This window comes from Primulina huaijiensis, chromosome 10 (assembly GCF_012295235.1).
Source record: "Primulina huaijiensis isolate GDHJ02 chromosome 10, ASM1229523v2, whole genome shotgun sequence".
In the NCBI taxonomy this organism is placed as follows: domain Eukaryota; kingdom Viridiplantae; phylum Streptophyta; class Magnoliopsida; order Lamiales; family Gesneriaceae; genus Primulina; species Primulina huaijiensis.
Genome location: NC_133315.1, coordinates 13,588,887 through 13,606,873, shown reverse-complemented (window position 1 = coordinate 13,606,873; position 17,987 = coordinate 13,588,887). Strand labels below are relative to the sequence as shown.

At 36.6% G+C, this 17,987-nt stretch overlaps 1 protein-coding gene across 1 annotated transcript in view; it reads left to right on the top strand.

Moving 5' to 3' along the window:
• Positions 1–15,697, top strand: part of LOC140986192 (uncharacterized) — a 35,999-nt gene extending 20,302 nt beyond the window's left edge. The window contains exons 28-51 of the mRNA XM_073454253.1: positions 6,527–6,679; positions 7,299–7,481; positions 7,576–7,811; positions 7,897–8,023; positions 8,100–8,225; positions 8,385–8,429; positions 8,560–8,637; positions 8,717–8,833; positions 9,947–10,073; positions 10,160–10,260; positions 10,359–10,499; positions 10,587–10,670; positions 11,488–11,634; positions 11,713–11,841; positions 11,994–12,041; positions 12,124–12,270; positions 13,107–13,168; positions 13,576–13,729; positions 13,834–14,025; positions 14,108–14,212; positions 14,437–14,571; positions 14,733–14,963; positions 15,099–15,200; positions 15,388–15,697. Of these exons, the coding sequence (XP_073310354.1) occupies positions 6,527–6,679; positions 7,299–7,481; positions 7,576–7,811; positions 7,897–8,023; positions 8,100–8,225; positions 8,385–8,429; positions 8,560–8,637; positions 8,717–8,833; positions 9,947–10,073; positions 10,160–10,260; positions 10,359–10,499; positions 10,587–10,670; positions 11,488–11,634; positions 11,713–11,841; positions 11,994–12,041; positions 12,124–12,270; positions 13,107–13,168; positions 13,576–13,729; positions 13,834–14,025; positions 14,108–14,212; positions 14,437–14,571; positions 14,733–14,963; positions 15,099–15,200; positions 15,388–15,537 (3,120 nt within the window). The 3' untranslated portion in view covers positions 15,538–15,697. The remainder of the gene's footprint in view (positions 1–6,526; positions 6,680–7,298; positions 7,482–7,575; positions 7,812–7,896; positions 8,024–8,099; positions 8,226–8,384; positions 8,430–8,559; positions 8,638–8,716; positions 8,834–9,946; positions 10,074–10,159; positions 10,261–10,358; positions 10,500–10,586; positions 10,671–11,487; positions 11,635–11,712; positions 11,842–11,993; positions 12,042–12,123; positions 12,271–13,106; positions 13,169–13,575; positions 13,730–13,833; positions 14,026–14,107; positions 14,213–14,436; positions 14,572–14,732; positions 14,964–15,098; positions 15,201–15,387) is intronic.
• The last annotated feature ends 2,290 nt before the right edge of the window (positions 15,698–17,987 follow it).

The window sequence follows — 17,987 nt, the reverse complement described above, 5'->3', positions numbered from 1 at the left end:
AAACTCACCCTTTCTTCTTCTTCCTCATTCCCTCTTCCAATAGTTAATTTGCAATAAGACAACAATAGAGTATCTGTCTTCCCTCAACAAAAGCATTCTGAGATTCTGATATGGTGTCTAACAACACTTTTTTAATCCTTGCAGTTAATACTTTAGCTATTATATTATACAAGCTTGTCGTAAGGTTGATCGGTCTGAAGTCTTTAACCTTGATCGAATTATGTCTTTCAGATCAAACATAGGTACGTTTCATTGGTAACACCATTTATAATTCTGCTTTCAAAAAATTCAATGAGAACCTTCATTAAATATCTTATAATAATATCCCAACACTATTGAGAAAACACCAAGATAAAACCGTCCGATCCCGGAGTCTTACATCCTTCACACTCAAACACTGCCTTCTTGACCTCCTCTTCTAAGAAATGTTTTTCTAGATCTCAACTCAGTTCTCCATCAATGGGGCACCACTCCACTTTTTCAATACCCTTACCCCTTGTGTCTGACTTGCAATACAACTTCTTAAAGAACTTTACAATGATGGAGACAATTTAATCGATCCATCAGTAGTAATCGATCCATCATCTCTTTCCAATCTATTAATGGCATCCTTACTCCTCCGTTGGTTCAAAAGCGAGTGAAAAAACTTTGTATTATGATTCTTTTCTTTAATCCATTTAACCTTGCTTTTTGGTTATTAATCTGATTCTTTCGACACACCATTTCTTCTAACAACCATCTTACTTCCTTTCTTTCATTTGATACTTCTTAAGATCCCCGCCTTTCACTCTCTAATTCTTCCAGCTTTCTAATTTTTTCTCTCAACTATGTCAATTTCACTTCCACTATCCCAAAAACCTCTTCATTCCATCTTCGAATGTCTCTTTTCGCAGCCTTGAGTTTTCTCATAAATTTATATCCCTCCCATCCTTGAAATTTTGCATTATTCCACCATGACAAGACTGATGCATTAAAGCTCTTGTGCCTCAACCACATTCTCAAATCTAGAAGGTGATGATCCTCACTTAATCTTTTCCGAGTCCAAAATAAATGGAAAATGATCCTAGGTGATTCGTGGAAGAACCGTTTATCTTGGGTATATTTCAGTCCATCCCACCATGAACAAGAACCTATACAATCTGCAGCAAATGGGTGAGTCCCTCAAATTCGACCAAGTGAATTTTCCATTCAGTAAAGGTGGATCGCACAACTCCAATTCCTGTACCAAGGAATGAAATCAAGACATCCTCGATGTATGGGATCAGCTATTCAATTTTTCGCTTAATAATCTCACAACATCAAAATCTCCCCTCAAGCACCATCTCTCCTATACAAACTCTCAATCCTGCCTATTCATCACAAAAATTTTGTCTCAACCGTGGTTTGCATGGACCGTACACTGCCGTAAACCACCAATCATCATTATTATTCTTTTGAATGCGGACCGAGACCGAGAATTTCCCAATCAAATTGTCCTTAACCGAATTCACCCTTGGATCCCACATAACCAAAATACCCCCTGACCGGCCTACTGGTGGGTGGTAAAATAACCAACTCCACAAACCTTGATTCCCACACACTAGCAATAAATTTCCAGCCGACCATCTCTCTTCTGATTTCTTACAAAACAACTAAATCTGGCCTCTCCTTAACTAAAAATGCACGAATCAATCCCATACGCGTAGCTGAACCTCCGCCCCTGATGTTCCATGCAAAAATATTTTCATCTATTCAGTGTACCACCCGATTGTGACGATAATTTCTCAAATTTTTTTTTTGATCAGAAACTATATTTTATTATAATGATATTAAATTTTACAATAGCAGATAAGAAATCCGCAAGATTAATAAAAATTACAAGATTACATCATCTTTATCACGACCAAACATATTTCCAATCCCTAATTAAATCCGAGATACGAAGATGTTTATATTCTGGCAACACTATCAACCAACTTGAAACCCTGGATTTTATTTTTTCCCAAACTTCATCCAATGACTCTGATTTTTCTTCAAATAATCGTGTTTCTTTCCAACCATATCGACCAAAATGTGCAATGAACAATCATAGTCCACAATCTCGAGTGTCTTCTCCCCGCTTGCCAACTTGGTTCTAATAAAAGCATGTCTTTTGCGTTCCTCGGAAAAATCCACAGAAAGCCCATTTCTTGTAACACCTTTAACCAAATGCTATATGAGAATGAACAATGCAACAACAAATGATCTTGATTTTCTTCATTTTTCCGGCATAGACAACACCAATTCGGGCATAAAGCACAGGCCGGCCATCTTCTTTGCACGGATTCACAAGTCTGTAATTTCCCCAATGCCACTATCCACGAGAAAACTTGAACATTTGGAGGAACAAGTACATCCCAGATATTGCGAATGAATGAGAAAGACGGGATATTTGGACTTGTGAATAATGAATTATAGAAAGACTTTACAGAAAACACACCCGAGGATTCCCCCAACCACATTCTAAAATCCCCAACACCCCACTGAACCCTAACTGATTCTAAGACCCCTAGCAGTATAGCAAACTCACGTTCCTCTATCTCGTTGAAATTCCTCCTAAATCTTAATTCCCAACTAATTACAGAGTTGACATTTCCATTAAACCGCGGATACAAAATAAACGATCGGCTTATTAGTAACAGTAAAAATAAGAAACCAAGAAGGAAAACGCTCTTTAAACAAGACTCCCCCCACCCACTCATCCTCCCAAAAACGAATGATGTTGCCCTCTCTGAACACTCCCCTAACCAACTGATGAAAAGCCAGGAAAGATCGAGAAATGCATTTCCAAGGACTTCTGAACGTCGATTTCTCAGCCAACCCCAAATCCCATCCATTTTCGTGAACCCCATAGAGGCTGCTAATTACCTTTTTCCATAGGGTCCCACTTTCCACCGACCCTCTCCACCATCATTTTCCAAGTAATGCTTTGTTTCTTAAGCAAATATTTCCCAGTCACAATCCTCCCCTATCCTTTGGTTTACACACTTGCTCCCATCCTACTACATGGCAATGATGTTCCCCATCGGGTCCATCCCAAAAAAAATTCCTCATTATTTTTTCCATCTTTAGTGCCACATGATTAGGCACTCTAAATAGTGACATAAAATAAGATGGCATGGCACACAAAACTGCCTTAATGAGAGTAAGCCGACCCCCTCTTGAAAGAAATGACTTTTTCCAACTTGCCAACTTTTTTGCCATTTTTGAGAATACCGGTTCCCAAAATTCCATTGCCCTTGGGTTTCCTCCCAAAGGAATTTCCAAATATTTAATCGGCCATTTTCCTTTTTTGCATCCAATTTCACCTGCCAACTCATCAGTTTCATCATCCGATCTATTAATTCCAATCAACTCACTTTTTTCCCAATTTATCCTTAATCCGGAATGACGGCCGAAGCTATTGAGAAGACCCACAATTTCCAACAAATGTTCCTTTGACTTTGCAAAAAATAGGGCATCGTCTGCAAATTGTATGTGCGAGATTTGGACTTTTTGTCTACCAACCTCAAGGCCTACCACTATCTTATCTTCCTTTGCCTTATCAATCATCCTTCCCAACCCATCGACAACCAAATTGAAAAGAAATGGAGATAATGGATCTCCCTGCCTGATTCCTCTTTCCCCTTTGATTTTTCCCCGTGGTCTTCCGTTAATGAATATCGAAAAAGAAACATTTGAAACGCATCCCATGATCCACATCCTCCATTTTTCTCCGAATCCTTTTTTCCTTAACACTACATCTAGAAATTTCCAGTCAACATTATCATAAGCCTTTTCCAAATCAACTTTAAACACCCATCCTTTTTTCTTATTTTTCTGATACACCTCCACAAGCTCATTTGCAATTAGACAACAATCCAGGATCTGTCTCCCCTTAATAAAGGCACATTGGTTCTCCGCAATTTTAAAACTCATGACTTTTTTCAATCTGCTAGCCAATACCTTTGCCAAGATCTATACAAGCTTGTAATCAAACTAATAGGTCTAAAATCGTTGATCCTGATCACATCTTGTTTCTTCGGGATGAGGCAAATGTAAGTTTCGCTAGTAATACCGTTGACAATTCCACTTTCGAAAAATTCTGCGAATACTTTCATTACGTCCTCTTTCACCGTATCCCAATTCTGTTGGAAGAAGGCCATCGTGAACCCGTTCGGACCTGGGGCTTTCGACCCATCACTTTCAAACACCGCTCTTTTTACCTCTTCCTCCGCAAATGGCAGCTCCAACCCCTCTGCTTACTCCACCCTCTCTATGCCCATCTTAGAAAGACAATCTTGTTCGCCCTCCAACTCATTTGTTCGCAACTCTCGACCCACCCTTCTCCCTTTTAAGCTCGTCCTATATTCAGGCCTTAAGAAGATGTTCCCCGATAAACCCGACTCTTCACCCAATATTGTATTCCACTCCCCCCAGAACCTCTTCCCCTCCCGCTATAGCCACCGACGAGACTGACAACGGAACATAAGGGAATGAAAAGTGATCAAAATAAGAAGGTTTAGGTAAAGTACATGCCTTGCTCGGAAATGGTGATAAAATGCCCCCAAGGTCCTCGAATCCCGAAGAGTGTGGTGTCGACTCATCCGAACTTGCTGAAATATGACTCTAATTCACTAGTCACAACCTTCATCTGAATCATCATCAATCACATCCTTGATTAGTTGATCCTCCCATTTACCATGTCTCCCCATCTAGCATCTCTATTCCCTCCCTCAAGGAATTATTCTTTGGAACATCTCCATCTCTTGAAAGAACTATACCACGGTGTTCCTTCAACTTTTCTTATTATGAACAATCTCAAACTTCTGTCCATTCTTCCTAATTTCCTCCTCTTGATTAGAACATTGTACCACTTCCGTCGCAATTTTATTCACTGATTTGATAGCACCTTTCTTGAAATCAGCGACACCTTTAGGACTTAGCTTTTTAAGAATTTTAACTTGTCAACCTCCAAACAAAGGTTCAGATTCACAAGTTTGTTCTCCCGATTTGTCATTTTCTTGCATTCTCTTTAGCTATGTTAAGGTCTTGATACGTTCTTGCACATTATTGATAAACACCTCTACCCCATCTATGAAACACATTTTACCATCCTAAACTTCCTCATAAGGAACTTTCGAGTCACACTTGTTCTCCATACTCAAATCTTGACATTTCTGATTGTGCTCAGTAATTCCTTCGTCGTCTCATGGTTTTTGATTTGTAGGATCTGCCATATCTGTCTTGTGAGTATCAACACTGGATACAAGATCACTACCCACACCAATGGGGCCTTTCGTTCTTCCCCAACTCGCAATCACTCTAGCTCCGTTGACCACCACTTGTGCGTAAGATCTTTTTTCATAGATGTCGTACGTTGCTATGTTGACTGAATCGACAACAATGCGGATAACCATTGGTCCACTCCAAGTTAGGATCTGCATGGAACTATTGATGAATCCACCTTCAAGACCCACAACTTTGATTTTGGCTGCCGACAAATCTTTCACTAAAATAGTGTCTTGACTAATGTTCACCGGTTCTCCACATTGCTCTCCTATACTTTTGAAAAAATCAAGGTAACCCTCTTCTTGGAGTGGAGAACCGGTGAACATTAGTCAAGACACTATCCTTGTTAATCTGTTGCCTCCAGCACTCAAAAGACGAGGTAACCCTCTTCTCCAGAGAAAATCTCTTCAATTTCAAATAAAAGAGGCATCCTCTTCGTTGTTTGGCCACATATTGCTTTGTTGGCTTGAAATGGAAATATTTCAATGTCTCTTAACTGCCTTCCCAAGAGTCACACACACCAATTCCCACGATATATTAACACTCCATTGTCATAATAAGTGCTTTATTCCAATTCTTAACCAAACACGACCAAAAGTGTTCATAGGCGTCTATGTTCCCGAGTCGGTTGGATTCGGAATGAATTTTCCAGTCTCTGGTGATTGTTCCAAAAGCTTCCTGTTTTCTCTTGTATGCATTCCATTGCTCCTCTTTTTCTGAATAAATTTGGACAAATAGTTTGCAACACATTTCCACCCCCCCTCATACCGACCACTTGGTATGATGATGCGCTGCCCCTTGCCCATCCAAACAAATTTAGAGACTTCTATATAGCTGCCTTGGACATCGACAATTTCTGCATAGATAATATTGCTTCCTTCCCTCTGAATCGGTTAAACTTCGAAGTTCGAACATGCCTGTGGTTCGTTAATGTATTCCCACAATTTTGACCAAAGCCAATGTAAGCTTTCCAACTTCACTTCCAGCAGATAGCTAGCATTTCTAGTTCTCTCTATCATACGTACATAAGTCCCCCTCCTATCCACCCATATTGATTAGAAGCAACTTTTGCTCAATTTTTACCTCTTCTACTGCTTTGTTGCTAGAATAATCATGATGCTCCCACCTGTACATGACTAGTTTCGCAACACTGCTCGGTTCAAAGTAAGACTCCACTGGGTTGTCTTCGCTAGGTTGTGCATTGCACGTGTTTTAAGATTTCTTTTGTTACTATCAGGAACCTTTGCGTGGTTCAATATCAAGCCAGCTTAGGGGTTTGCTTCAGGGCTTGAGCATATCGAGTGAACTTTTAGAGCAAGCAATTCAACTTGTGACTAATGACAATCTGGACCTCGGCTGTGCGGTGATTGAACAAGCTGCCACGGAAAAGGTTAGATGTATTGATGATCCTTGTAACTACAAAAGTTTCTGAATATTCCAAGTTTGACATCTTTACCCTGCCTACCTGTTTTTTCTGAGTTTTCTTTGAGATAAAACTTGTCTTCATTTTTAATACCTGAGTTGATGAAAGCTAATGTTTATTGGTATGCTTTTGTTTCTACTGATATATGTTGTGTTTATAATGCTATATATTGTTGTTCCATTTTTCTGATGGAAATCATGGACTAGAAACTTTCGTACAAGAATGTTGTTCAACCTTGACAAAGAGGGAAACATGGGGGGTGAATAGGTGGGAGTTGTGGACGGAGAAAATGAAGAGGATTTTTAAATTTACAAAAAACATGGTAGATGCTAAAAAGTCACTAATTCTAGGACTTTGTTTTGTTTTGTTTTGATGTGGTTTCCAATATTATATGCTAAAACTAGCTGTCGTGGGTTGGCTCTCTCATTAATATACAGGAGCTACTCACTATTCACTTGTGTAAATAATGATAGCATGAACTAGCATTATAACTTCAATGACTTCTTGCAACAATAATATTTATTGGATTGGAGTTGACTTCCTTTGTTTGCTGTTGTTTCCTTGTTGCATCATAATACCATGGCAGGCAATTCGAACTATTGATGGGGAAATTGCCCAGCAACTTACTATCCGGAGGAAACATAGAGAGGGTGCTGGTCTCACATATTTTGACTCTAGCCTGTATGCCCAAGGGCAAATGGGTGTTTTGCCGGATGCCCTTCGCCCTAAACCTGGACGCCTGTCACATTCGCAGCAGCGTGTTTATGAGGTGGATTGCTTTAGCGCATGCCTCAGAAAATTAGTCAAATTGGTTCATTGGATTATACTGAATGATGATTCCATTTGTGCTTTTTTTTAAATAGGATTTTGCACGGTTGCCGTGGCAGAATTGGTCCAGTCAGGGTTCAAATGCTGTACCTACTGTTCCCATTACTTCATCTGGCAGTGGGGCTCTCTCTCGGCAATTTGCATCCACATCTGACCAAATAACTACTGGCATTTATACATCTGGCATTGCAAATGCGGGAATTAGCTCCATTCCCCAGCATCTGAAAATTGTTTATGAGGAGTTAGATGCCAATGCATCCCATCTTCCTAGGTTTCTTTGATTTCTATTCCTTTTTTTTTTGTCATGATCTTTAAATTAAAACTAATTTATTTCCCCTCTTATGGGGATGTTTCAGTGTTTCTTCCACACATTTTGCGACTGTTGATACTCCTACGCTGCAAAGTCTTGAAAATGATGTTTCTATGGTCCCCCTCACTTCTACACCTGAATTGCATTTGACAGGACCTTCGAATTATTTAAAAGTGAGTTATATTTTTATGAAAGTGGTACTTTTACTGTTGTGAAATTATAACCTTATGTGGGATTCTACATCTGCAGGAACCAGAGTCTTCGATGCAGTCTGTTATTCCAACTCTGGCATCAGATCGTGTTGGAAGCAATGTTTTGGAGCCTTTGTTAACCACAGGTGATGCACTGGATAAGTACCAGACTATTTCAGAGAAGGTAAATTTGGTATCCTAATTTTTCTTCTTGTATTTGTATTTGATATCGATTCGATGACTATTTTCATGTTAAAATATAAAGTGTCCAAATAGTGTCTAAGGAATTAATATGTTATGCTTTGATTAATTGATAATGGTCTCTTCATTGTTCCTTTTTCAGCTTGAAAATCTAGTGATTAGTGATGCCAAGGAAGCAGAAATCCAGGTAACTACCTACCTCCAAAAGGGTTAATTCTCGCGTTTCTTCCCACATCTTGTTTGTAAATTAGTTCCAGTCAAAGCGTTTTATATTTATGATTCAGATTCTTTACCAGTGTACCTATTTTTGTTTGCAGGGAGTTATAGCTGAGGTTCCTGCTGTCATCCTCAGGTGCCTAAGCCGAGACGAGGCTGCTCTGGCAGTTGCTCAAAAGGTGTGATTCTCTGGAGTCTTATTTGATTGATACCTAAAAAAATAAAATATTGATATGTTAATTCCTAATAATTGTGTAGGCTTTCAAGGGCTTGTATGAAAAGGCAGCAAACCGAGCTCATGTCAGTGCTCACCTAGCAATCTTGGCTGCCATTCGTGATGTTAGCAAGCTTGTTGTTAAGGAGCTCACTAGTTGGGTATGTCACTAGATTTTATATTACAGTTAATTAAATTTGATGATCTTGCCGGATACCTTGGAGTTGGTAGTTCTTTTTGCGACAGTATTTTGGTACAGTTTTTTGCATTTTTGGACTAACTGGCTTTGACAAACGCTGGTTCTAGGATTGTTTTACTTTATATTTCGAAATTGTTCTATTTTTGGTGTTTGATTATTTTGTCAGACTTCATAGTTGTATTCCCCTTGTTTTGATCATCTCCTCATAATATTTTCCGTCCCCACATATAAATTTAATCGTAAGTAGGGTATGACTAGTATGTATTTCCACATTTTCGCTTCTCCTACGTAAATCATTACTTTTTATTCAACCTTTCATCACTTCCAAAAATGACTATTGTTATCTTATGTTTTAGCCTGAAGTATTAGATTTTAGAATTTTAAAATATCTTATATCATGATTTGGTAACATCATTAGACAATTTTAAACATACATTTCAAGCAAAACTATCTAGATGACTTTCTCTGGAGCCCACAAAATGAATCTGAACAGCACAAATATTTCCCTGTGCCCTCCCACATCGTAATACAGTAGGATATTAAGGATCTATAATGCTAAACCTTCGGTTTCATGCCGCAATTAAATCCCAATTTATGTGTGGTATTGTACATTGATCAAATGATGTGAAATAATGGATATATAAGAAGCCGATATAAAATTGCGGCGACTTCTCTTTAAATTAAGTTTCCATTAATTTATTTGAAAAAGTACTGTTTATATTTGTTTCTATTTCCCGATACTAAATAAATTTCCTTTTTCATAAATCAAGTACTTTCTATTGTTTATTTTTTTTCTCCTCAAAACAAATTTTCCCACCCTAATATTTCCAATATAATTCTTAACTAATTTTTTTCGTATTTCCCAAAATATTCTATCATTATGTTGCATCGTAATCCAAAATAAATCATTTTAAAATTTTATTATAATTTGACGTGATTGGACATTTATGGTAACAACTTAATTTTCCCAAAGCAAAACCAAATATGCATTTCCCCCAAATAAGTCTATCAGAATTCTCATAATAAAACGTAGCATTCTGCGAGTGTTTATTTCAATATCTTTGTGTTTTGATAGGTGATGTACTCAGATGAGGACCGGAAGTTCAATAAGGATATCACTGTTGGTCTTATTGGGAGTGAACTATTAAATCTTGCTGAGTATAACGTCTATATGGCAAAGCTAATTGATACAGGAAGAAATAGTATGTGTCTAATTGCTTAATTCCACTAGCAAATTCCACTAGCAATATCAGTGACATTAATGCAACGCACACCGTTTATCTTGCAGAGGCTGCCACAGAATTTGCCATTTCTCTTATCCAAACAATAGTTGTCAATGATTCTAAAGTGATATCAGAACTACACAATCTTGTTGATGCTCTGGCAAAGGCACTCAGTTTACTCCATTTTTGTATTGCATTTTTGTCTTGCATACTACATATCACTCATGATGTGATCCTGACAATTTTTGTCTTGTCACTTTTAAGCTTGCTGCAAGACCTGGATCTCCCGAGTCACTGCAACAGCTAGTTGAGATTGCTAAGAACCACCCTACTGCAAATCCTATGACCTTGCCTACTGTAATTGTTGGGAAGGAAGACAATATGAGATCATCTAAAGACAAAAAGGTTTTTGAAGTGGTTTTTTTCTTGCAGCTCCTCGCCTTCAATTAATCAATATTTATGCCTATACGTTAAATTTATGATCTGAAACAGGCTGCTGGGCTACCTGGGTCATGCAAGGAAGACTACTCGGCCACAGAATCGGTGGAACCAGATCCCGCTGGTCTGCATGAGCAGGTACTAGCAATAATTTTTCCTTTTAAATTATTTTCTCTAAAATCATCAATTTTTGTGGTGCTATTCTTTTCTCACCCTGTTCATTTCTATATTCAGCTGGATAGCGATAGTGATAATGTCCAAGGGTTTAGCAATTACTTTTTAAAATCATGCTTGTGATCTATTGTAACAGCACGTCTATGTGACCTCTGTCTTGTCATCCCTACTAGTGTTTCATCTCACTGTCAATGCCGTGTTGTTGGCTTTAGGATCATCTTCTTTGTTTGTAGTCCGTGGCCAAATACTTCTTGGAATATTATTAACTCCTTCATGTTCAACATTTCCACCATTAAAGTCTCAAACTGTCTTCTAGATTCAAAACAAGAATGCTTGATATAAGAGTGTGGCTTTCATCAACTCAACATACCCAATGGGGGAATATGGAACAAATGAAGCTACTTTACTCTTTTCTGTCTTCTGCTGAAAATATGACTCGTTTCTGCATGCGGTTTTATGCTTTGCTATCAAGAAAGCTGGTTGTTTTTGGGTTGATGGTAACTGCGAGGTTGTTTCTGAAGTTTGACATTTGTTGCTTTCCTTTCTTGTCTTTCAGAAGCTTTAAACAAGCTTCGATATGCAAATCAAATTATCTTTTTGACGCTTTATTGGCTAGCTTCTTTGAGAAATAAAAGTTAAATTTTTATTACACTTTAGAAAGACTTGGGCGTAGAGTGGGCAATACTAATTCTTTAAATTTCTTAGATTTTACAATGCAGTACATTTTATAAGAATATTTCTACACAGAGTTTTTTTCATTTGGGTTATGCTGTCTGCATAGGTCTCCATACTGTTTGCAGAGTGGTACCAAATATGTGAACTTCCTGGAGCGAATGATACAGCTTGCGCTCGTTATGTCTTACACTTACAGCAGAGGGGCCTGCTTAATGGTGATGATACCTCAGAGCATTTTTTCCGCCGGCTCACGGTGAAGTTCCTCTTACTTTCCGTCACGATATTTATAAATGGATTTAAGAATTTTGAATTCAACATACTTTAATTTCAGGAACTTTCAGTGTCACACTGCTTATCTTCTGAGGTGATCAATTCTAGCTCTTCCCAGTCACGTGGGGGACAACCTTTGTCATTCCTTGCTATTGACATATATGCGAAATTGGTCTTCTCAATTCTGAAGGTAGCATCAATTTCTTGGGCGATCCAAATTCAATGTTTTCGGTTATATATTACTCTGTTTCATTGACTGTCTTCTCATTTTCTATCATTATCTTGACTTTTCTTTCTAGCACTTGTTGTGTTTGTTAACTACTATTTCTCGCTATTTTCCAGTTTTTCCCTGTTGAGCAAGGGCCTAGTAAACTCTCTCTTTTGCTTAAGGTATGCTTCCCTCCTGTATCGATGGAAGAATCAAAGTTTTAGTTGCTCTCTAGGTTTAATAATCAATTAGTGGTTCTTGCAGATTCTTGCTGTCACTGTGAAGTTTATTCAAAAAGATGCTGCAGAGAAGACATCCTCGTTTAATCCCAGGCCATATTTTAGGTTGTTTATTAACTGGTTGTTGGATTTGTGTTCCTTGGACCCAGTTTTTGATGGCACAAATTTCCAGGTACCCTGCATGTGGCATGCACCTCATCACTTGTTCTACTTGTGAATTTACTTTGACTTTGATGTCTGTTTCTGATTGTGGGTATCATAGTTGTCAAAGGCGAGCGAGGCGAGAGGCGCTACCAGGCGCAACGATTTACAAAGGCGAGCCCAGGCGCGCCCCTCGGCTCGCCTTGGAAGGGCTCTCGGGCGCGCCTTAGGCGCGCCTGAGATTGCCTTTTTTTTTTTTAAATTCAGTGACAGAGAAGTTGCATTTGAAAAGGCAACTTCTCTGTTTTTTTTTTTTAATATTAACTTAAAATGTAAAAGGCCCAACCCAACCTTAAACCCTAGCAGCCCAGTTAACAAATTAAATATCATGAGGCGACAAGAGCAGAAGTGTGCAGACTGCAACAGAATTACAGAAGCCAACAACGTGACAGCGTGAATAAGAGAAAGGCCAAGAACCATTTATTGAAGAAAGCTCAGGTATCAGTTCTAGGGACTCTGATGATTCGATGGAAGAAGATGAACTTGATTTGGATGATTGAAGAATTTTAATCGTGTTACTTATTATAATGAACTTATTAATTATTTGTTGTTTTGTATGACATTGTGACTTAATTATTTCATAATTTAATATATTATTCTAAGATAAATATATTTTTTTAAAAAATAAATAATGTGCGCCTTGCTTCGGTAAGGCGCGCGCCTCGCCTTGGCGCCTCAGGCTCCAGAGCCCTTATGCGCCTCAGTGCGCCTTGCGCCCTTGACAACTATGGTGGGTATACATCAAAATGTTAAACTTTGAGGTTTGGCTGCTAGTTCCGGCTGGTATTAACTTTGTCTTTTACTCAGGTTTTGACTGCTTTAGCAAATGCTTTCCATGCTCTTCAGCCTCTCAAGATTCCAGGGTTCAGGTCTCTCTATTTGTTTTTTATCAGCATATTTTATGATTCAGTTTATGCTCTAGTTTAGAACATGCATATTAAAAGCGATTGGCGTGGTACTGTGCATGAAGATCATATATTTCATGTGCAAGGTGCAGGATGTATGGTAGAATTTAAATATTAGGAGGAAAATTCATCACATACAACCAATTTGTACCTTACTAATTATTAGAAGAGAATTACTAATGCACATTAGTCTATTAATGAAATATTTGTTTTAAGTTGTTGGTCTTTCATTATTGCTCTTCTGCATATTCTTGGGAAATATATGTTTTAAGTTACTGTCACTTCATTATTACTCTCTGCAAGCTGGTCGATATAGATTTTACTAAATCACGTGTTTTCTAGTCACGGTTAACTTTGTAACATGCTTTCAGCTTTGCTTGGCTCGAGTTGGTGAGTCATAGAAGTTTCATGCCAAAATTACTCACGGTAAATGCACAGAAGGGATGGCCTTATTTTCATAGACTTCTTGTAGACTTGTTCCAGTTCATGGAGCCATTCCTGAGACTTGCTGACCTGGGAGAGTCGGTAGGCCTACATATGACAATTTTCCTGTTTTGGTGCTCCTGCTACCGGCAGATGACAATATCATTGGATCCTTTTTTGTAATTCTCGTTTTTAATGTCATTCAGATACAATTTCTTTATAAAGGGACACTCAGGGTCTTGTTGGTGCTACTCCATGATTTCCCGGAGTTCCTTTGTGATTATCATTTCAGCTTCTGTGATGTCATTCCACCAAGTTGCATACAGATGCGAAATATAATCCTCAGTGCATTCCCTCGCAATATGAGGTTGCCGGATCCATCTACCCCCAACCTAAAGGTCTGTACCTGATCTTATTCTTTATGTTTTCTGTTTTGCTTGTAGATTAAATTCTGAACCGAGTTATAGTATATATTTTCAGATTGACCTACTGGCGGAAATCAGTCATACACCACGAATTCTCTCTGAGGTTGATGCAGCTCTTAAAGCAAAGCAGATAAAGAATGATGTGGATGAGTATCTCAAGGTAAACTTGGAAGAAACTATACACAATTTTGAGGCAATATTGATAGGGTAGATTTGAGTGTGTGGGTACTGGGTGGTGTACGAGTATCGACATTCAAGTTGGGAAACAAGGAGGGGTTGCCATCTTTTTGTAGCTGTTCATTGATCAGTGTTAAACCAGATGTTTTGTAACTTCATGCTTCAATATCCATGTTCTTAGTTTTCCTTTTGTCTTTGTATGTACAGACAAGGCAGCAAGGGTCTTCATTTCTTACTGAGTTGAAGCAGAAAATTTTGCTTACTCCATCTGAAGGAGCTCGGTCTGGGAGTCGTTACAATGTTCCTCTCATGAACTCTCTTGTCTTTTATGTTGGGGTGCAGGTATGCTATTTCTTTGTTTTACCCTTATAAATGCAGGTAAGCAAATTGGAAGAATATCAATGGAAATACTCTCTATCTTTTGTCGTCATGCTTGATACTTGTATCCCTACCTACCCATTTTCATTTCAAAAATAAAAAAACCTTCTGGAATCTTGCTGTAGGCCATCCATCAGCAGCAAGCCAGAGTCCCACCATACTCGCAGTCCATGGCTAGCATGACTGCTTTCTTGGTTAGTGCTGCTCTTGACATTTTCCAGACCTTGATACTTGATCTGGACTCAGAGGGCCGTTACCTGTTCTTGAATGCTATCGGGAACCAGTTACGCTATCCAAACAACCACACTCATTACTTCTCTTTCATCCTCCTTTACCTATTTAACGAATCAAATCAGGTGCGTATAGTTTCTGCGCCATACTTAACAGGGAGAGTCAATTCTTGAATTTAAGTGCTCAGAAAGTGCCCCAATTAGGGATGGCAAAATTTGATGATTTGGTGCTAATGAATATATTCATTTTACATTGAGCAGGAAAATATTCAGGAGCAAATCACCCGGGTCCTACTTGAACGACTAATTGTTAATAGGCCTCATCCTTGGGGACTTCTAATCACGTTTATTGAGCTCATCAAGGTACACTTTGTTTATTTGCTGCAGTATATAATACTTGGGCGAACCAAACCTAGTGTGGCCTGAAAACTTCACTTTCATATCATATGTTGCATATCTTACCCCAAACCCGAAAAATGATTTACCGAATTTCAAACTACGGTCCTTTACCCTGCATTGATCGATCATCACCCTTTTACCTGTTGAACAGAATCCCCGATACAATTTCTGGAGCCGGTCTTTTACAAGGTGTGCGCCTGAGATTGAGAAGCTTTTTGAATCGGTGTCAAGATCATGTGGGGGTCCAAAGTCAGTCGACGAGAGTGTAGTTTCGGGTGGCATACCTGACAATATGCACTAATGCTTAGTTGTGAATTGTTGAAATACCGAAGTTTTAAGTAGATGCTACCATAGTTTCCAATGTCTTTAGGTCTCTCTCCATTTCCCCCCTTTTTTTATATTAAATATTTCTCATTTTTCTACGGCCTTAAATAGTAAAGATTTATCGTTTCCACAATTCATTTATTATTTTAACAAAAACTTATGTGAGGCGATCTCAGAGTCAATTTTGTGAAACAGATATTTTATATGGGTCATCCACGAAAAAGTATTATTTTTTATGTTAAATATATTAATTTTTATTGTAAATATGGATAAGATTGATCCGTCTCACGAATAAAAATTTGTCTCACGAATAAAAATCCGTGAGATCGTTTTATGAAAAACTTATTATATTGTTTTTCGTCATGTACATATTTTCGGGGTGTGAGTTCCCTGGATTTATGCGAACCGACTTTCAAATGTCGATTTTTAATTATAAATTTATTAAGTAATATAACTAATCTAGAAATTATTACTACATCATTGACCCGATTTTATAATAATTATCTACACTATTAAATAAAATTATACTCTAGTTATTGATTAAATATTTTCTGTCGTTTATATTATTTTTATCTCACTAAATAAATTAATTTTTAAATGACCCCCAAAGAAATTAAATAATGTTTTAAGAAAATAACATATTATACACAATAATTTTTATAGTTATACCAGGATGCTATAAGTATTTTTCAATGCAATTGTTTGTAATTTAAATATTAACCTAGTGTCAACAATAATTATTAAACTTTATCTACATATAAGTTGACATGAAATTAGGGATGACAATTTTCTCCGAACCTGTTGGAGGATCCGATACCCGACCCGAATAGAAGAGGGTATGGAAGGATTTTTAGACCCGATTAAATAATTGGGTAATCGGGTATGGAGATTNCAAGAGAAGAAAATATATAAAACATCATTTTATATATATATACTTATTATAAAGCGTGAATAATTTTTCTTATTGTTCATTTAAATAATTTTTTAAATATTTATAACTTCATTGAAACAATTTAAATTTGAAAAAATTCAATTGTATATGATAATTGGGTATTTAGGTAGGGTATGTGTATCCGATAATCAGATGGGTATGAGGATGAGGATGAAATTCAACACCCGATGGGTATGAGGATGGGTATAGGGATGAATTTAATAAATGGGTATGGGGATGGATGTATGAAATCCGACCCATACCCTATCCATTGTCATCCCTACATGAAATATTTAGTGAAATGTTATTTTTATTTTAAGTAATATTAATTAAATTTTAATAACTTGGTAATTCATATTTCAAATTAGCGACACATTTAAAATTTTCAAATTTCTAATATGATTCACAATATAATTAAAATTTTAACAATTTTTATGATTTTATATTAAATAATATATTTATTTTTTATTTTAATTATTGCATAAATCTATCTAAAAGATACTTGGATGTTTATTTAAAAATAAAATTAAATTATTAAGATATGTTTTATTGGAGATAAAGAAAGATATCTGAAGTGATTTATTAAAATAATTACATATATTTGAATGTTCCTATAATAAGAGAAATATAAATGTAAAATCAAATCAACTTTTATTATTAATATATATCCGTGTCTATATCAATATCTATATCTAAAAAGTAAAATTAAATCAATTTATTATTAATATATATCTATATTTAAATATAATTTTAATAAATTTGTAATTTATATTCTAAATTACGATATATTTAATTTTCAACTTTCAAATTTTTAATATGATTTACGATACAATTAAAATTTCGAAAATTTAACAACTTTTATATTTTAAATTATAATAATATTATTTTTTATTTTAATTGTTGCATAGATAATTGGTTGTTATTTAAAAATAAAACTAAATTATTAAGAAAGATCAAAATTTTGAAAGCATATGTTTTGTCGGAGATAATAGATATCTCAAGAGATTTATTAATATAAAGTAAAATTAAATCAACTTATTATTAATTAATATCTATATTTAAAGGGAAAACATCACATGAATATTAATATTTTTATAATGATAAAAATATAAATCTACACAAAAACTCCTGTGAGACGGTCTCACGGGTCAATTTTGTGAAATAGATATTCTATATGAGTCATCTACGAAAAAATATTACTTCTTATGTCAAATAAATTACTTTTATGTACATATGAATATGATTGATCCGTCTCACGAATAAAGATCCGTGAGACCGTCTTATGAAATACATACTCATAAATCTATTATTGATAATGATTACAAAATTTAGTAGTAAAAAAATATCGATGATGTGGATAATAATTATAATATTATTGACATTATTTATGTTACTAGACTCAATGTGTATCTGTAACGCCCCAGACTCAACAACTGTCTCCACTGTACCAAGACGAGTCTTTCTAGCATGCTTATGTCCTCACTCACACGCACATT